This window comes from Eucalyptus grandis, chromosome 11, assembly GCF_016545825.1.
Source record: "Eucalyptus grandis isolate ANBG69807.140 chromosome 11, ASM1654582v1, whole genome shotgun sequence".
NCBI lineage: Eukaryota > Viridiplantae > Streptophyta > Magnoliopsida > Myrtales > Myrtaceae > Eucalyptus > Eucalyptus grandis.
The window spans coordinates 47854763-47871808 of NC_052622.1; the positions used below are offsets into that span (position 1 = coordinate 47854763).

General features: G+C 39.1%; 1 protein-coding gene across 1 annotated transcript; it reads left to right on the forward strand.

Annotated features, from left to right (window-relative positions):
- Positions 1–671: 671 nt before the first annotated feature.
- Positions 672–4454, forward strand: LOC104433509 (protein DETOXIFICATION 29). Its single transcript, XM_039304057.1, has 4 exons — positions 672–1347; positions 1759–2300; positions 3034–3120; positions 4368–4454. Exons 1-4 carry the CDS (start codon positions 967–969, stop codon positions 4441–4443), a joined length of 1086 nt encoding a protein of 361 aa, XP_039159991.1. The 5' UTR covers positions 672–966; the 3' UTR covers positions 4444–4454.
- Positions 4455–17046: the final 12592 nt, after the last annotated feature.

A 17046-nucleotide genomic window follows, 5' to 3' on the forward strand; every position in this document is an offset into this window, starting at 1 on the left:
TTTCCCAGCATCATCAACGACCTTAAGAATTATTGGAAAAGGAATGACGATGTCTTAAATTCTCATCACTCAACGACAAGAATTCTTAGTGCATTGAATATATAATACAAGAACACTTAGTGCATTGAAAAGTGCAAAGTTTTTTCAGTTAGTTGCTTTGGCTCTTGTTCACAAAAACCCAGAGTACAGTAGCAAATTTCTCATTTATCTTTGTACTAAGTAGATCTTATATCACATAACCCTAAAAAGAAATGATAGAACAGTTGCACACTTAATCTGAACACAAGTTCAGTGCTCAAACACATGGATAGGGTAACTCAGTGAGTATCCATAGCTATCAGTCAAGCCGAAATATTCGAATACCCCCTACAGTGGTTGGCACTATAGTCGTCAATTTACTAGTTATTACAGCGAGATCCCAAGCGATGAGGATGGGGTATTTGGGGTGTTGTTTGGTGAATGCAAGAAGAAGTGGATTAGGGTATTGCAGCAGAGCGCCTCGCTCACGTGGCTACATATTTGGTTGCGCAAACCGACGAATGAGGGTGATCAAGATCGAGGGGAACACATTTTTACAGGACCGATTTCTATGTCCCTCAACATTGCCAGCTATCTCTACATATATAAAGAGATAGAAGATGAGGAAGGGGAACCGTTCTCGTTCCAAGCTGATGCAGCTTCACCAAAATTTGCCCTTTTGTTGTTCTTTATAATGTTTTATTTTCACAAGCTGCAAAAATCCAATTTGGGCCGTCCTATCTCCCATCTAAAATTCCCATCCTCCTGTGCAGATTTATAAGTAGTGGTAATAATATTCTATAGTCCCCTGTCATGCAGAAGAATACCAGACCAATCTCTCCTCCACAGTCCTTATATAAACCTTGTCTTAAACACTTTCCCATCGCCTCTCTCTCTCTCTCTCTCTCTCTCTCTCTCTGCAGCAGCAACAATTGTGGTTGCTGAGTGATGGAGGATAATAAGCAGCCCCTCCTCCCGCCCGCCGAGAAGGTGGAACGAGCCGATCATCGTGTCGGCGGCGACCAGGCCCACGACCAGCAGACAATCGCAGCGAACCTACCGCTCTCAACCACCGTCAACGACGCCTTCACCTTCACAGCACGAGCCGACGACATCCCCCCGATCAAGGGGCCCCGTGACTTCGTTCGGGAGTTTGCCAAGGAGTCCAAGAAGCTGTGGTTCCTCGCCGGCCCCGCCATCTTCACCTCCATCTGCCAGTATTCCCTCGGGGCCATCACCCAGGTCTTCGCCGGCCACGTTGGCACCCTTGCGCTCGCCGCCGTCTCCATCGAGAACTCTGTCATCGCCGGCTTTTCCTTCGGTGTCATGGTATGTACGTATATATATGGTTTCATGCGTTCCTGAAACTGACTTGACCATGCTACACATACACACATCTCAGTTTCGCAGGCAACTTCTTTTAATTCTAACAGTATATTAATAATCTCTTAGTCTGAAATGGGGCTGATGCGAATGTTTGGAATTGCGAATCGTCAATCGATTTCAAATCGCACAGGCATGAATCCTGCTACTAAGTTCACATTGAGAGTTGATAGACTGATAGCTTTTGCCCATTAATCACTGAGCGTTTGTAATTGGGAAGTGCACTAGAGAAGCAGAAGATAAATCCGTTTTTGATATATAAATTTCGAGAATCCTCACATGTAGATTAGGCCGAATGCCAGTTTGAGTTCACGTGCCGAATTCATGACGATAAATTTGCTCGCAATGATCTGGCAGCTCGGGATGGGAAGCGCGCTGGAGACGCTGTGCGGGCAGGCTTATGGGGCGGGGCAGATCGACATGCTCGGCATATACATGCAGCGGTCGTGGGTCATCCTCAACACGACAGCAGTAGCGCTGTGCTTACTGTACATCTTCGCGGCGAAGCTCCTGCGGCTGATAGGGCAGACGGAGGCGATCTCAGAGGAGGCCGGGATGTTCGCCGTCTGGATGATCCCGCAGCTGTTTGCGTATGCGATGAACTTCCCGATCGCCAAGTTCCTGCAGGCGCAGAGCAAGATCATGGTGATGGCTGTCATCGCCGCGGTGGTGCTGGTGCTCCACACCGTGTTCAGCTGGCTGCTGATGCTGAAGCTCGGATGGGGGCTCGTCGGGGCCGCCATCGTGCTCAACGCGTCGTGGGTGGTCATCGTGGTGGCCCAGCTCGTCTACATATTCAGCGGCACTTGCGGGAGGGCGTGGACGGGTTTCTCATGGAAGGCGTTCGAGAACCTTTGGGGGTTCGTGAGGCTGTCCCTCGCTTCGGCCGTCATGCTCTGGTAAGAAATCTTCGCTCGACAAGTCGCCATCTCTGTCGCCTGCCAACTCTTCTTTAATATCCCTATCTTTAGGTCGTGGTTACTAGCTAGCGAATAAGCTACAGATCCATCTAGGACCAGTTCAAATTCTGCAAAAATTACGCCGTCTTTCGTGGCTAATAGAACAGTGAAGACTGATGGTTGTGACCTGGAAAGACGTGTCAAAACTTGCTTTGTCCTCCTCCTTCAAGCGCTACCAGTCTTGAGCAGGACAAGCGAGAGGAGCTTTGACATTGTAGACTTTTTTCTGTTCTCCGCTTGGAGACGAGCCCAGCGAGAGCGACCCGGCAATTCTGTGCTTTTCGACCGGTTAAAGCATGATTTCTAGGCCATGTAGATGAATAATACCATCTGGACCGTTAAGTATTTGAGTCTTGTGGCGTGCCCAGCGAAATCAACGGTGGAGATTACACTCGATCCGTATGGTCTATGAAGCACATGATGGACAAGTGTTCTCTCGTGTATACAGATGCTTTTACCTTAATTTAATCGGGAAAAAGATTTTAAAAAAATAGAGAGGAAAGGCAGAGAGATTACCCCGACCTTTACTATGTATGTCTAAATCATATAATTAAATTTTGAGCGGAGTTAATGCGGCATTTGTGATATGGTCCTTTAGAAATTGGAATGTCTACAATTGAATTTCACGTGCCTTCTTCTTTTCTTGTCTTTTTTTATCTTCTTGTTTTGGCAGCTTGGAGGTTTGGTATTTCATGGCGCTCATTCTCTTCGCGGGTTACTTGAAGAATGCAGAGATTTCGGTGGATGCCTTATCTATCTGGTATAGTTTTTTCCCCTTTCCTGATTTAAGTCTTCTTTCTTCGGGGTTAACGATTCTTGAGGGGCAAAATGGTCAGATCAGTGGAGAAACGCAGTTGATAGAAAAAATTGAGTCGGCACATGTCACTTTCATTTCGAACTACTCTCCACGCGGCCTCCTAAATTAGCCTGTTTTGCCTTCAGCAGTATTTTCTAATTTCTTTGTTCTTCTCGAGAAAAAACTGCTTTTGATATGACTGATGATTCAGAAGAGAGATGACAGGTTTTCTGACAATCTGTATCGTTTCCTTCAATAACCCCGTCTGACTAACGTTGTGGGACACCATTGTCAAATCTAGAATGGCGATGACTGTTCGGTTCACGCCAGCCCTTTTCGACACCGACGAGCGATATCAATAGGTCCCGCGCTTTGCTTCTAGAAATGGGTTTACTAGAAATGGTTCTGTAGTGCTGAATCTAGGCTGAAGTTCGACAAAGGTTTTTCATTGAAGATGCAAATTTTAAGAAGTTCTTGAGATACGTTTGAGGCTTCATGCGTTTTTACCTGATTTTGTCCCCTGTGAATTTAGTTGCCGTTTACGCTAGAGAGTGGCTGAATTTGCACAAGAGGTGTCCTCGAATATATACTTAACACCATAAATCAAGTGATTTAATCTTTGAGCTGACCACCTACCAGTTTGACAGAGAGAAAGTGGGATTGAATCAACGTTTAAAACGTGAGACTATGGCATTCTCTTGTCATACGATTCGCACTGTTAACCTAATCGGCTTCTGTGACATCAAAAGCTGAGGAGCACGAGAAGGTTTCATCTGCTGAAAAGTCGCAACCTATTTCTAGGATGTGCACTGTTCTTTTTACTTGTAGGTTCGATCGATAGGTACGGTTTGATCATCATTAGTTGTTCGTCTTTAGTCTCTGACGTTTTCTTGCAGCATCAACCGACATGCGACTCTCTCGTCTTTTCTTCTTTGGGCGTATTCTTTTGTCTTCTTCTGTTGCTCGTTCAATTAAAGGAACACCGTAAAGTTGCCTTTTTTTTTTTTAAGACAGGGATTTGTTATGAGTTACGTATAGGGTACCCACACACGACACAGATGTTTCTATTTGGCAACTGTAGTACACATCTCTTGGTTGTTTCCACTCGGTAACTGCATTGTAACGTAATTGGACAAGATTAATGTGATTGGGGGTGCAGTTCGATTCTTAGTTCTGATGTTTGATTTGATGCCCTGAATTTGATGTTGCAGCATGAACATACTGGGGTGGACGCTCATGGAGGCTCTAGGAATGAATGCAGCCATAAGGTTGGTACTAGAATTATAAGCCCTCCGTAATCAACATGAAGGAATTGATTATGAAGAAACATTTTCTGTATTGAGATTTACCTTGATTCGCATTGTTCTGGTAATAGTGGCTAGTATGGATCTTGAGTTACATCAAATGGATGTAAAGACTCGTTTTCCTCAATGGAGAATTAGATGAAGAAATATATATGGAACAACCTATTGGTTTCATTAAAGAAGGCCAAGAAGGAAATGTATGTCGACTTTTGAGATCGATATATGGCCTTAAGCGTCGTCAAGACAATGGTATATACACATTTCATAATGCCATAATGGCATATGATTTTACAATGATATATGAGGATCATTGTGTATATATCAAAAAAGATCCAAGATCAATTTGTGATCATATCATTATATGTTGATGATATACTAATTGCGGAAGTAATATGGAGTTTGTTAATACTGTCAAGAGTTGGTTGTTTTCCAACTTTGAGATGAAGGATATGAGTGAGGCTGCATACATTCTTGGAGTTAAGATTTCAAGAGATCGTTCGAAGAGATCATTATCTCTTTCGCAAGAAACATATATAAATAAGGTTCTTGAACGATTTCGTATGCAAAATTGTAAACCCATAGACTCTCCTATTGCAAAAGGTGAATGATTGAGCCATAGATTGTGTCCAAGGACTCCACAAGAGAAGGAACAAATGAAACATGTTCCTTATGCTAGTGCTGTTGGGAGCTTGATGTACGCTATGATGATGTGTACTAGACGACATATGTTTTGCGGTGGAATAGTGAGTAGATATCAATCCAACCCAGGTCAAGCACATTGGAAGGCCATTCGAGAATAATGCGAGGTATCTAAAAGGATCTACGACTTGAAGGCTATTCGGATCTTTTGATTGGGGAGGAGATTTAGATGAAAAGAAAATCTACCTCTGGGATTTGCTTTCTTGCCCCGAACAATGGCACCCTATCATGGAGCAGTAAGAAGCAAACATATATAGCCTTGTCCATAATGGAAGCTGAGTTTGTGGCATTATCAGTAGCGGTACAAGAAGGAGTTTGGCTTAAGAGATTTTTGGATCATTTAGGTGTTATTGGAGAAAACGCAAATCCATTATTGGTTAATTGTGATAGCCAAGCAGCTATAACGTACACCAAAGATCCAAAATATCATGGCAAGACCAAACATATAGATACCAAGTATAACTTTGTCAAAGATATGGTTGCACGAAAGGATGTGAACTTACGGTACATATCTATGCATGGGAGAATAGTGGCAGGATCCTATGACAAAGCCAATACCTAGAGATGTGTTTTGTGGTCATGTAAAATCTCTAGGATTATGAGAGTCTCGATGTTGGATTGTAATTCCCCTAAGTTGTTCATATTTATGAACTTGTGTTTTTTCATTGTTAATGCTTATGAATCTTTGTTTGATCTTTATGCATCTTAATGCTTAGTGCATTACTTTAAGTTGAGAAAGTATGTCGGACAGATATAAGATTGGCCCACTCACACGGGTAATCACTTATATTTACTATGTGATAAATAGAGATGAGACGGTTTTAAGCTTATTATCTAATTATAATCGAGCTCAAACTTAAAATATATTTGTCGCCTTAATGGGTGTTAAGATGAGGACTAATATTTACTATGTCCTAAAGTAAAAATAACCCACATATTTTACTTTATCGTCTATGATGCCGATGTGAGTTCGATGAATTTTGTAAATGAGTAGATATGTGAACTCAAGTTAGACATTGGGTATGTCCGAACTATCATCTATACGGTATTGAAAGTGTAGACATACACTCCATGGGAAATGAGTTAATACCGTAATACGTATTTCATATTGCGTATGCATGTAACGACCAATAAGAGTGGCAAAAGTTTGATCTCAATTTTTTATGCCGCGTGAGACTCTTGGAGAAAAAGAGTTCCTCAATTTTAGTGCCCTCATGACTCTTACTTATTCTCAAGATTTCTATTTAGTGTTTGTTATCTTAGGATATTGCTAATGGTCATGAGTTGATTCGATCTAATGAGACATTTCTAGAAAAGCAAGTTGAACTGAAATTGAGAGTTTGAAGAAAAGAGGAAGATCGAATTTGGAGAATCACATTGTAGTGTTGTATTAACTGGTCGACCAATTATGACTTTCTTTGGGATAATCATAATTGTGAATACGATATATATATATATATATATATATATATATATCATTTCTTAAAAGAGATCAATAGAGATATAAATGTGATTGATCAATCTAGGGTACTGCATACTAAATCTACTCAGAGTGTGATGCCCATTATGAGCTGCTATATATTCCTAACAAATGTGTAGCAACAAGCTCTCAAAGTATGCTGGTCGCACGGATTATTCACCGGTATGAATATTGAAGAGTGGTAAAGAAAATCCTGTTCGGCCCACCATGTGAGAGTGGGAGATTATGGTTTTATTAAAGTGATGAGCCTAAGATTGGCCCGTCCGCCCATGTTGGGCCTAAAAGCCCGGCCCAGAATATTAGGGCCCATGGATGGAGGGATATGATGAAGGGACACGTTTCCTTTTAGAGGGAACGTATTTAAGGAGAAGAGAGGGAGGAATGCACCATTTTGGCATATAACGTACGTTTCCTCCTCCCTCTATCCCTTGAAACAACTCTAAAAGAAAACAGTAAGAAAAAGGCGACGCTCTCTTCCCTTTAAGGCAAATTCGTGTCATCGGATTGAACAGACCAGTTTCTCCTCCTCATATCGGGCGTTGGTGTTTAATCTGTGGCTAACAAGGGACGTTCAATTTTGTGATGTGCTTTAGGATTGGTGATACATGTGTTTTCCCGGCTCGTCTTCCACATTCATTTTAGGGTTCGATTTAGTGTCGAATCCGGTTTTGGGAATCCGATAATCCCAACAAAAATTAAAATGCATAGCATGTAGTTCTAGGAGTATTTATTTTTATTTGCATTGGATCAACGACGAATGGGTTTGCATTAATGACTTTGAGTTTTAATTTGATGAGTTGGATTAAGTCCATGGAGAAAAGGAATTGGCCCAAGCTCATTATTATCTTATGATAGAAAATTCACTTTGGAGGAATGATAATTTTGTATTTTCAATGATATGGCGATGAATTTTGTATATTCATACAATCCATTCATATATCCTCAGTGAGGACAAGCATAGTAAGGAGATATCGCGAGCTCATCTTTTTTGCAAGATTTGGAATTTGGGAAAATTCTATTACAATCTTGAATTTTTGGCAATATTCAATCAATCTATGGGCACAAAGGGAAATAAAGAAGCCAAGGAAAGATATGAGATAATGTTACACGAAGGGGCATCTTATGCTTTAGGGAATATATCTTGAAGGTAGTGGCGTATCGGCGTGAGGAAATATATCTTTTCGTATAAATGGGATGGGCTTTTAGAGAGAAAGAGGAAAAGAAAAAAATATGCATCTGAAAAATAAAAGAGTTGATCACAACCCTTTCGGAAGAAACCCCACTCATGACCTATAAAAAGAGTTCTCATTATGACAAAGGGGTAGGCCGTCAAGAAGTCAAAAATGGACATTTTCTTTCTTCTCTAACAACTTGGAGAGAGAGAGAGAGAAAAAAAAAAAAGAAAAAAAAAAAAAGAACCCGTGAGAGAGAGAACGTGAGAGAAAATTGAGGTCTTATTCTTCGGTAGGGGTTCGAACGCCATTGCCAACGTTTGTAACTCGCCGTCGCTCTCTTCTTCCAGCGAGCTCTACCCCAAGTGTCGCCACACCTACTCACGCCCCCACCGTTACCAAGCTCAAACCAGTCGTTGCTCAACGCTAGACTCCGTTATCGCTGCAAGACCGTTGCACTCGATCTCACACCCGACGAGCTCGCTATTCAACCACCGTTGACACCCGCCGTCCTAAAGCCTTGATGAGACAAGGAGTTACCATGAGATCCCGATGAGCTGCTGTCTTTGTTGCATTGTGATCCTCAAAGGCACAAAGTGGCCATCCTCTTTGTTTTTGCATGTTGTTTTCGGGAATTTCTGGCTAGTTACCAACGCCTCAAGCCCTAACATTGTTGCTTCGTGATCCTAAAAGGCAAGGCCCAGCCATCACCTGTAATCCGTGAAGCCAGCAAGTGATTCTCGACTAATAAATCAACAATTCAAGTGAACTCATTGAGCCAAAAGCCCTCGCTATCGTCGGGTGTGCAAGCGATTCCCAAGACGCTATCGTGAGCCAACTACCACATGTTAGATGTAAAAATCATATGCAGAAAAAACAAGATCAAATGTAAACAAACCTCTAGCAATTGTTCATTAGAAATTCACGGAGATTCAGCGAAATTATGGGCACACTCTACTAACACAATCCCCTCACGAAGTGATGGTGTATTCCAAATGAGAGAGTATGCATTAGCCCTTATAATTACCTTTTTGAAATGAATGATTGTTCCTTTCGTATATCGTCTCCCATCAAGGTGGTTACCAAATGGGCGGTTGTCATGAAGAGGTATGAAGCGTGGATAAACTGCATGTCCAATAATTGCCACTATAAAGAGAAAAATATAGGTCAAAAATGTGGGATAACATTATATATTCTCCCACTTAATCCCAACATGTTCATTATATGGATTATCCACCCAAATCCACTAAAACTTTATGCTTAAAGAAAAAAAAAACAAAACGCATGAATTATAGCAACATGTTCTTTAAGAATGAGTAATATCTTTCATATATCACAATGCATTTTATTTATTTAATGTCAGCCTACATGTGGCGGCATCTCTTAATGAATAAACCCTATATTTATTCTAAAATCAAAGATAAATGTTATTCTTATAAACAACAAAATGTGTACACCAAAAATTGAGAATCAACATTACAATAGAATAAGAGTTTCATATAATAAAAGCATCCATATAATGACAGATCATATGATGGGACCTATTCCCATACTAGTTACATGATTTTTATACTTCATTAATGGCATATCTTTAGTTAAATGATCAGTTATTATCAATTTAAAACTAACATGTTCCATGATCACTTTATTGTTCTTAACATGTTCCCTTATTGCTAAATACTTAATATTGATATGCTTACTTCGATTATCACTTTTGGTATTTTTAGCCATAAAAACTGCAGCTGAATTGTCGCAATATATTCTTAACGGCCTAGAAATATAATTAACAATTCTAAGCCTAGAAATCAAACTCTTTAATCATACACCATGTGAGGTAACCACAAAATAAGAAACGAACTTAACCTCCATAGTGGAAGTAGCAGTCAAAGTTTGCTTCGCACTCCTCCATGACATGGCTCCACCAACTAACATAAAAATATATCCAGATGTTAATTGTTTAGAATTAATGCAACCTGTGAAATCCACATCCAAATAACTGATTACTTCTAGGTTATCAGTCCATCTATACATAAGCATGTAACTTTTGGTACATTGAAGGTATTTCATCACTTCCTTTGTAGCTTTTTAGTGGTCCATACCCGGATTACTCGATATCTTCCCAATATTCCCACAACAAATGTGATGTAAACCTAAGCATACATCAAACTTCCAACAGCAGAAGCATATGAAATGTTATTCATTTGTTCCCTTTCTAGATTGTCTTTAGGTACTGGTTCAAATTGAACCTATCACCCTTCACAATGAATGCTATACTTAGTGAACAATCTTTCATCCAAAATCTCTTTAGGATCTTATTGATATAAATTTCTTGAGATAGTCCTAAAATTCCTCAAAGTTTATCTCTATGTATCTTAATAACAATGACATAAGATGCCTCACTCATATCCTTCGTATCAAAATTCTTATAGAGAAATTGTTTTACCTCATGTAACAACCCCGTATTGTTGGTTGCAAGTAGATTATCATCTACATATAGCACAAAAAAATAAATTTTGCTCCCACTAACCTTTCGATTCATACATACATACATATATATATATATATATATATATATATATATATATACATACATACATACATATATATATATATATTGATTCATGACATTCTCTACAAAATCAAATGAAGAGATGACCGCATAAAATCTTAAGTACCATTAGCAGAAAGCTTGTTTCAAGCCATATATAGATTTTTTAAGTTTGCACACCAAATGTTCATCTTTACTAGAGAAGAATCCTTCAGGTTGTTTTATGTAAACCTCCTCCTCCAGTTTCTTGTTGAGGAATGCCATTTTCATATCTATTTGATGTAATTTCATATCAAAATGGGCAACCAATACCAAAATATTACAAAAAGAATCTTTTTTAGATGTAGGAGAAAATGTCTCCGTGTAATTGTTTCTTTCCTTTTGAGTGAATTATTTAGCAATGAGTCTAACTTTATATTTTTCAATATTGCCCAATGAATCTTTCTTAGTTTTGAAGACCCATTTATAACCAATAGCCTTCACACCATCAAGCAACTCAACCAAATCCTAAATTTCATTAGATGCCATAGAACTCATCTTTTCCTTCATGGTATTGTACTACAAATTGGATTTATCACTATTCATGGCTTATGAAAACGTTTCGGATCATTCTCAACTCCAATATTATAATCATATTCTTGTAAATACACAATATAATCAAAAGGAATTGTTGATTTCCTTATTCTAGAAGATCTTCTTAATGTTGTGTCAACATTCTCTTAAGGAACGTGTTGATCAATTACTTGTTCAACAGTTTCTGGTAATTGCTGAATAATTGGATTTACTAGATCAATATCAGCAAGTTGTGGAACTTCAATGATTGGTTATTCAATAGACAATTGAATTGAAGGGTCATTATGAATAACAACCAACCTTATACTTGAGGCGGAAGGTTGAGTGTCTAAATTATCATTCTTAGGAGCAAGGCCCTCTAATTGATTGCTCCCACTAATAAAGTCATTTTCAAAAAACTTAGCATTTCTTGATTCCACAATCCTAGTGGTGTGAAATGGACAATAAAACCTGTATCTCTTGAACTTTTCAGCATATCCAATGAAATATCCAGTAATGGTCCTTAGGTCCAACTTCTTTTCTTACGGATTGTAAACTCTCACTTCAAACAGACATCCCAAAATGCTTACATGTCGCAAACCCCATTTCCAACATTTAAGTAACTAAAAGGGAGTTTTTGGGACAGCCTTGGTTAGAACTTAGTTTAATATACGCACTCCCATCTTAAGTGCTTCAGTCCACAAGGACTTAGGAAGATTGGAGTTGCTAAGCATACTTTGGATCATATCCAATAAAGTTCGGTTTCTTCTTTTGCTACATCATTTTGGTCTGGAGAATCATGCATTGTATATTGGGTAATTATCCCATGCTTTTGAAGAAACTTAAAAAATGAACCGGGTACTTGTCCCTCTTCAGTATATCTACCATAGAATTCATCATCTATATCTAATCTCAAGATTTTAATTTGCTTGGCGCATTATTTCTTTACTCCCGCCTTAAATACCTTAAAGGCATCTAACGCTTCATACTTATTACGATGCAAGTAGATATATATATATATATATATATATATATATATATATATATATATATATATATATATATATATATATAACGTGAGTAATCATCTATGAAAGAGATAAAGTATTTTTGACCACATGAGTCCATATCCGAATTACAAATATCTATATGTATGATTTCTAATATTTTTGTACTTCTCTTAGCACCTTTTTTTTCATCATGTTGGTTTGTTTACTCTTTATGCAGTTCACACAAGTATCACAATTAGTAAAATCTAAACTATTGAGTGCTCCGTCATTTATCAATTGCTTAATTCTATTTATGGACATATGTTAGAGCAAAATGAATATGCAAATGCTAATTATAATGACCCTTTTTTTTTATAAAAGAAATGGACTCAAATAAATGCAATGTCATGCAATAAAGAATGCCATGTAAATGCAATGATTTGGTCAAGAACATATATTTCAATGTGCTTATGCTTAATGAATGCAAAATGAATATGGGATGTATATGCAAATGTTAATGACCTCTTTTTCAAATAAATTTAATTCTTTTTGAAATGCAAGGTCATGCAATAATGAAATGATTTGGTCAAGAATGTTGATCTCAATGTGTCTATGCTCAATGAAATGCAAATGCAAAATGAATGCAAAATGAATGCAAAATGAATATGAAATGCATATGCAAATGTTAATGACCTCTTTTTCAAATAAATTTAATTCTTTTTGAAATGCAAGGTCATGCAATAATGCAATGTAAATGCAATGATTTTATCGAGAGCATATATTTCTATGTCTCAATGCTTAATGAAATGCAAATGCAAAGAAGAACACGTACCTGTCATACTTATCCGGAGATTCAGAAAAGTATTATTAGGTGTGAAATGATTCCTATAAGACCCGACAAACATTTGGAAATCTCTTCAGATAATTGAAAGGCTCAAAGTCTTTAGAGATCGGAACTCTCATCAGATCCCAAGCACTGGAATAACCTACCTTCAAGAAGGATATAGTAGTTCTAGGCGGTCGGTGTTACATGTCCAGGACCCGTACTATTCTACGGTCGCCTAAAATAGTAACATAACTTTACAAAGAGACTGCTTTCCCAGGACCCGTATCATTCTACGGTCGCCAAGTATGACAGTGTTTGGTTGTGTCTAGGACCCATACCATTCTACGGTCGCCTAAACAAGAATTTACCTTCCACGACCCGTACCATTCTACGGTCTCGAAATGGGTTTTGCCTAAGACCCGTACCATTCTACGGTCGCCTAAACAGATTCACTTTCTAGGACCCGTACCATTCTATGGTCGCCTAAAATAGGGAATAGGTGTTGTCGAGGACCCGTACCACTCTACGGTCGCCTTGACGGAGAATTGATTTTTCAGGACCCGTACCATTCTACGGTCGCCTGAATGGGGAAATTGCTTTTCCAGGACCCATACCATTCTATGGTCGCTGTTAGAGCAATAAATGTTGTTTTAGGACCCGTACCATTCTACGGTCGCCTAAATTAAAACGAATCGAAGAAAAATCTTTGGGGGATTTGGGACTCTCATCAAATCCCAAGCACTGAAATTGCATCAAGTACTTAAAAATTCAAAACATCTGGAAATCACATCAGACGCTCGAAAAGACAAATACTTGGAAGTCACATCAAGCATTTTAAAGGTTCAAATATCTCGAGTTCACACTAGACATTTGAAAATATTTTACTAAACATCCTGGAAGTCACATCGACATTTGGAAAGACAAACACTTGGAAGTCACATCAAGCATTTAAGGGTTCAAATATCTGAAGTTCACACTAGACATTTGAAAATATTTTATAAATGGGTACTTGGAATTCTCATCAAGCACCAAGATGACTGAACAAACTCGGGGTTTCAAAGACAATTTTTGGTCTTTGAGGAAAAATTCAATGATGGCTTTATCAAGCTTCTACTGGAAAAATTATCACAATGACAATTTTCAGTTATAGTGTGAATCTCTTGAACATGCTAAATGAGACACTTTTGGTGTGAAAAAGGCTTTTCACTCGCTCTCATTTAGGAGGGGTTATTTGTCCCGACCATTGATGCGGGAATATATCACTCAATCTTATTATCACCTTGTCGACAAGAGTTCGAATTTTCTTGCAATCAGTACGACCTTACCAATCTGAGAGGTCTTTGACAAGGATTGTAATGTGGGTTAGGTCAATGGCTTAGCAAAAGAGACTATTTGAGTCAAGGCTATTGAAAGAACAATTTGTAATCATCTCCGGGTTTACAAGTCAAGAACCCGTAAAATGAGAAAGAAATAATCTTGCTCGCACTTCTTCGAGCAATGCTTAAAACATATGGATTCCTATGTTAATTCAAGTGCCTTAATCTGAAGAGACTTTGTAAGGGACGTAACATAGGCTTGGCTCTTGGGTTTGAGAAACGAAAGGATCGTTAGGCTCAAAGATGTATGTAATGGGTAAGAGTTGGTGATCATCTTGACATTACTACTAGTTTTCTTCGCCACTGATTGTCTTCTTGACAAATTTCTTTATTGGCTCAAGAGTTTATCACTGATGCCAATGATTATTCAACTGGAGATCATTTTCTTTGATGATAGGCATCGATCAGCACACTGCTCTTTTTCATGCCCCCAATTCATCAATCATTTCTCTCTTCTTTTCACGGGCATTGGCCTTGCTTTTACCAGCACACCGCTTTTTTCTTGCCCCTTATTTTTTGCATTTATTTTCTCCGGACTCACACAGTTTTCTTTCATCAGCATTTTAGACCATGCTATTCGAATGATTGTCTTTCATCTTGCCCCAAAGTGTAGGGATGATCACCAACTGGGTTTGACATGAAATGAATTCATAGGCTCAAGTGGGATATGCAAAGGATATAAGTGTGTAGGATAAAGAAAGAACTGCTCTTCATCATCCTAAGGCACTTAAATTATCACATGAATTCAATGTAATAGCACAACTTGAAGATTGATTCAAGTGAAAGCAAGAAAATTTCAACTCATTTTCCTTCTCCTTCAATGTCAACTTACCTCCATTTGCCCCAATGTGGGGTGGTTCTTGACAGGGGTAGTATGAAAGAAATTCTTCAAGTATTTGGGCTCAAAGAGGGGTTAAACAAGGGTTCATTGATAGAGAAATGAACTGCCCCTCGTCATTTTAGTTGTCGTACTTTTCGCAAGAAAACTCTTCACCTTGAAGTACAAGACGTTTTCATACTCACCTCACAATGTATAAACAAGGATTTGTGTATGGGATAAAGCTTGCCTTTCACACCTCATTTAACATGTTCAAGTAATTCGACATCTTTCACTGAATTATCCATTTTGATAAATTTCAAGTGGAATTGACAAATTGCACAATATCATGTGGAAGCATTCTATGATGACAAAAGGCCATGCTCTATCAAATCATAAAGTCAAAGCTGTTAAGTGTCTATGTCTTGCCCCTCTTTGCAAAGGAGCTCATAGAGATTCCTTAAATGTGCGCAAAGCTGCACCTGAAACATAAAGCAAATAATTAAATGAAACAAACAGGGTAAATTAGATGCATGCTAGAAGATGATTTTATTTTGAAATTTTTTTCAAGGGAACATGAAGAAGCCTAGCCTTTAATTAGCTCATTGCCGTTTTCTTTTTGGTAGGATTTCATCACGGGGCTAGTTTGGTGTACTTCAACATGCCCTTAAAACAATGAAAATCTTCATGTATTTTATTGGATGAAAAGCAAATTACATTATTGAAATGAGGGAAATTATAGAATTGAGAATGCAAATATGCAAAATAAAAAGCGATAAAGACTCATGCGTAGAGGAGTGTCCTACTCTCGAGCTTTGTCGATGGCAAACAATTCAGTCATTCCTTCGAATGCGTCATCAGAGCTCTCAATCTTTGGAGGTGCGGGATCATCTATGCCACCCCATCCATCTAGGATGATAACCCGTGGGTCGAAATAGGAGCTGGGAGGAGCCGAATACTTTAAATAGTAATCGAATTTGCCACTTGGTTGCCCTGGTGTCCATCACTTTGCTTCCTCATCCATCATCTGAAACATGGTGGGCTTAGTATCAAAACCGAAAATGGTATTCACAGCTTCTGAGTGGTCAGGGAGTGGGTTATTCTAGATGTTCGGCTGTGCATCTCGGAATGAGACCACCTTGGCATCCAAAAGATTTTGGACTTTGTGTTGCAGCGTATAGCAATCGTCACGAATGCCCTACCTCCCCCATATGATAAGCACATGTCTTGGACGGATGATAGTTGGGGAATCGCTCGGGATTAGGTCGCTTAGGCTCTTTAGCGAGTAATCCTTTCTTCTGAAGGGTTGGCAAGATCTTGGACAATGGCTTAGGAAGAGGCGTAAATTGACGCCTGGAAGAGTTCTTCGCTGCCCAAAGAATGGTCGTGCTCCTCCCCGATAGGTGTTCGGGGTAGGGCGAGGTGGTTGCACATAAGCCGCATTAACCTCCGCTACAAGTTCCTTATCCTTCTTGATTGAGACTCTTCCATATGAGCTGGTTTGATCGCACGCCCATCCATCACGCAATGCTACTTCATTCGCTCACCAACAGGGATTAGCCGATTGAATGACTCGGCGATCGATCCCAAAGATTCGATTTCGATACTCGGGCGGGAGTGTCTTCATGAACAAATCCATCAGCTCCTTTTCGTTGACTCGGAGTTATCTCGAGCGGCTACAGTCCTCCATCTCGTGACATATGCCTTGAAAGATTCCGTCCTCTTCTTCTCAGTGCGAAGTAAGTCTTCTCGAGATGGAGTGACATCAATATTATACTTATATTGCTTGAAGAAAGCATCCGTCAAATCCTCCCAAGTCTCCAGCAGATTAATCTTCTTCATGATATACCATTGCAACGCCGGTCCTGTCAGGCTTGCTTGAAATTGTTGAATCATCAAGGGGATGTTATCAACATATTGGGTCATCCTGACCACATAAGTCTGCAGATGGATTTTCGGGCAAGATGTGCCATCATACTTTTCAAAGTCTGGCATTTTGAACTTCTTTGGCATCTTGATCTTTGCATAATGGGACAGGTCAGTTGGGTCTTGGCTAAATGAACCCCGCAATTGCTTAAGTTTCTCCTCGATTTTTATCAAGCGTTTTCTGTTCGTCTTCGGTACAGC

Bases quoted from the DNA above. Each gene is read 5' to 3' on its own strand.
- LOC104433509 (XM_039304057.1), top strand. From the start codon at position 967: ATGGAGGATAATAAGCAGCCCCTCCTCCCGCCCGCCGAGAAGGTGGAA. The intron at 1,348-1,758 runs GTATGTACGTAT...ATGATCTGGCAG, and splicing joins GCTTTTCCTTCGGTGTCATG to CTCGGGATGGGAAGCGCGCT. The intron at 2,301-3,033 runs GTAAGAAATCTT...TTGTTTTGGCAG, and splicing joins GCTTCGGCCGTCATGCTCTG to CTTGGAGGTTTGGTATTTCA.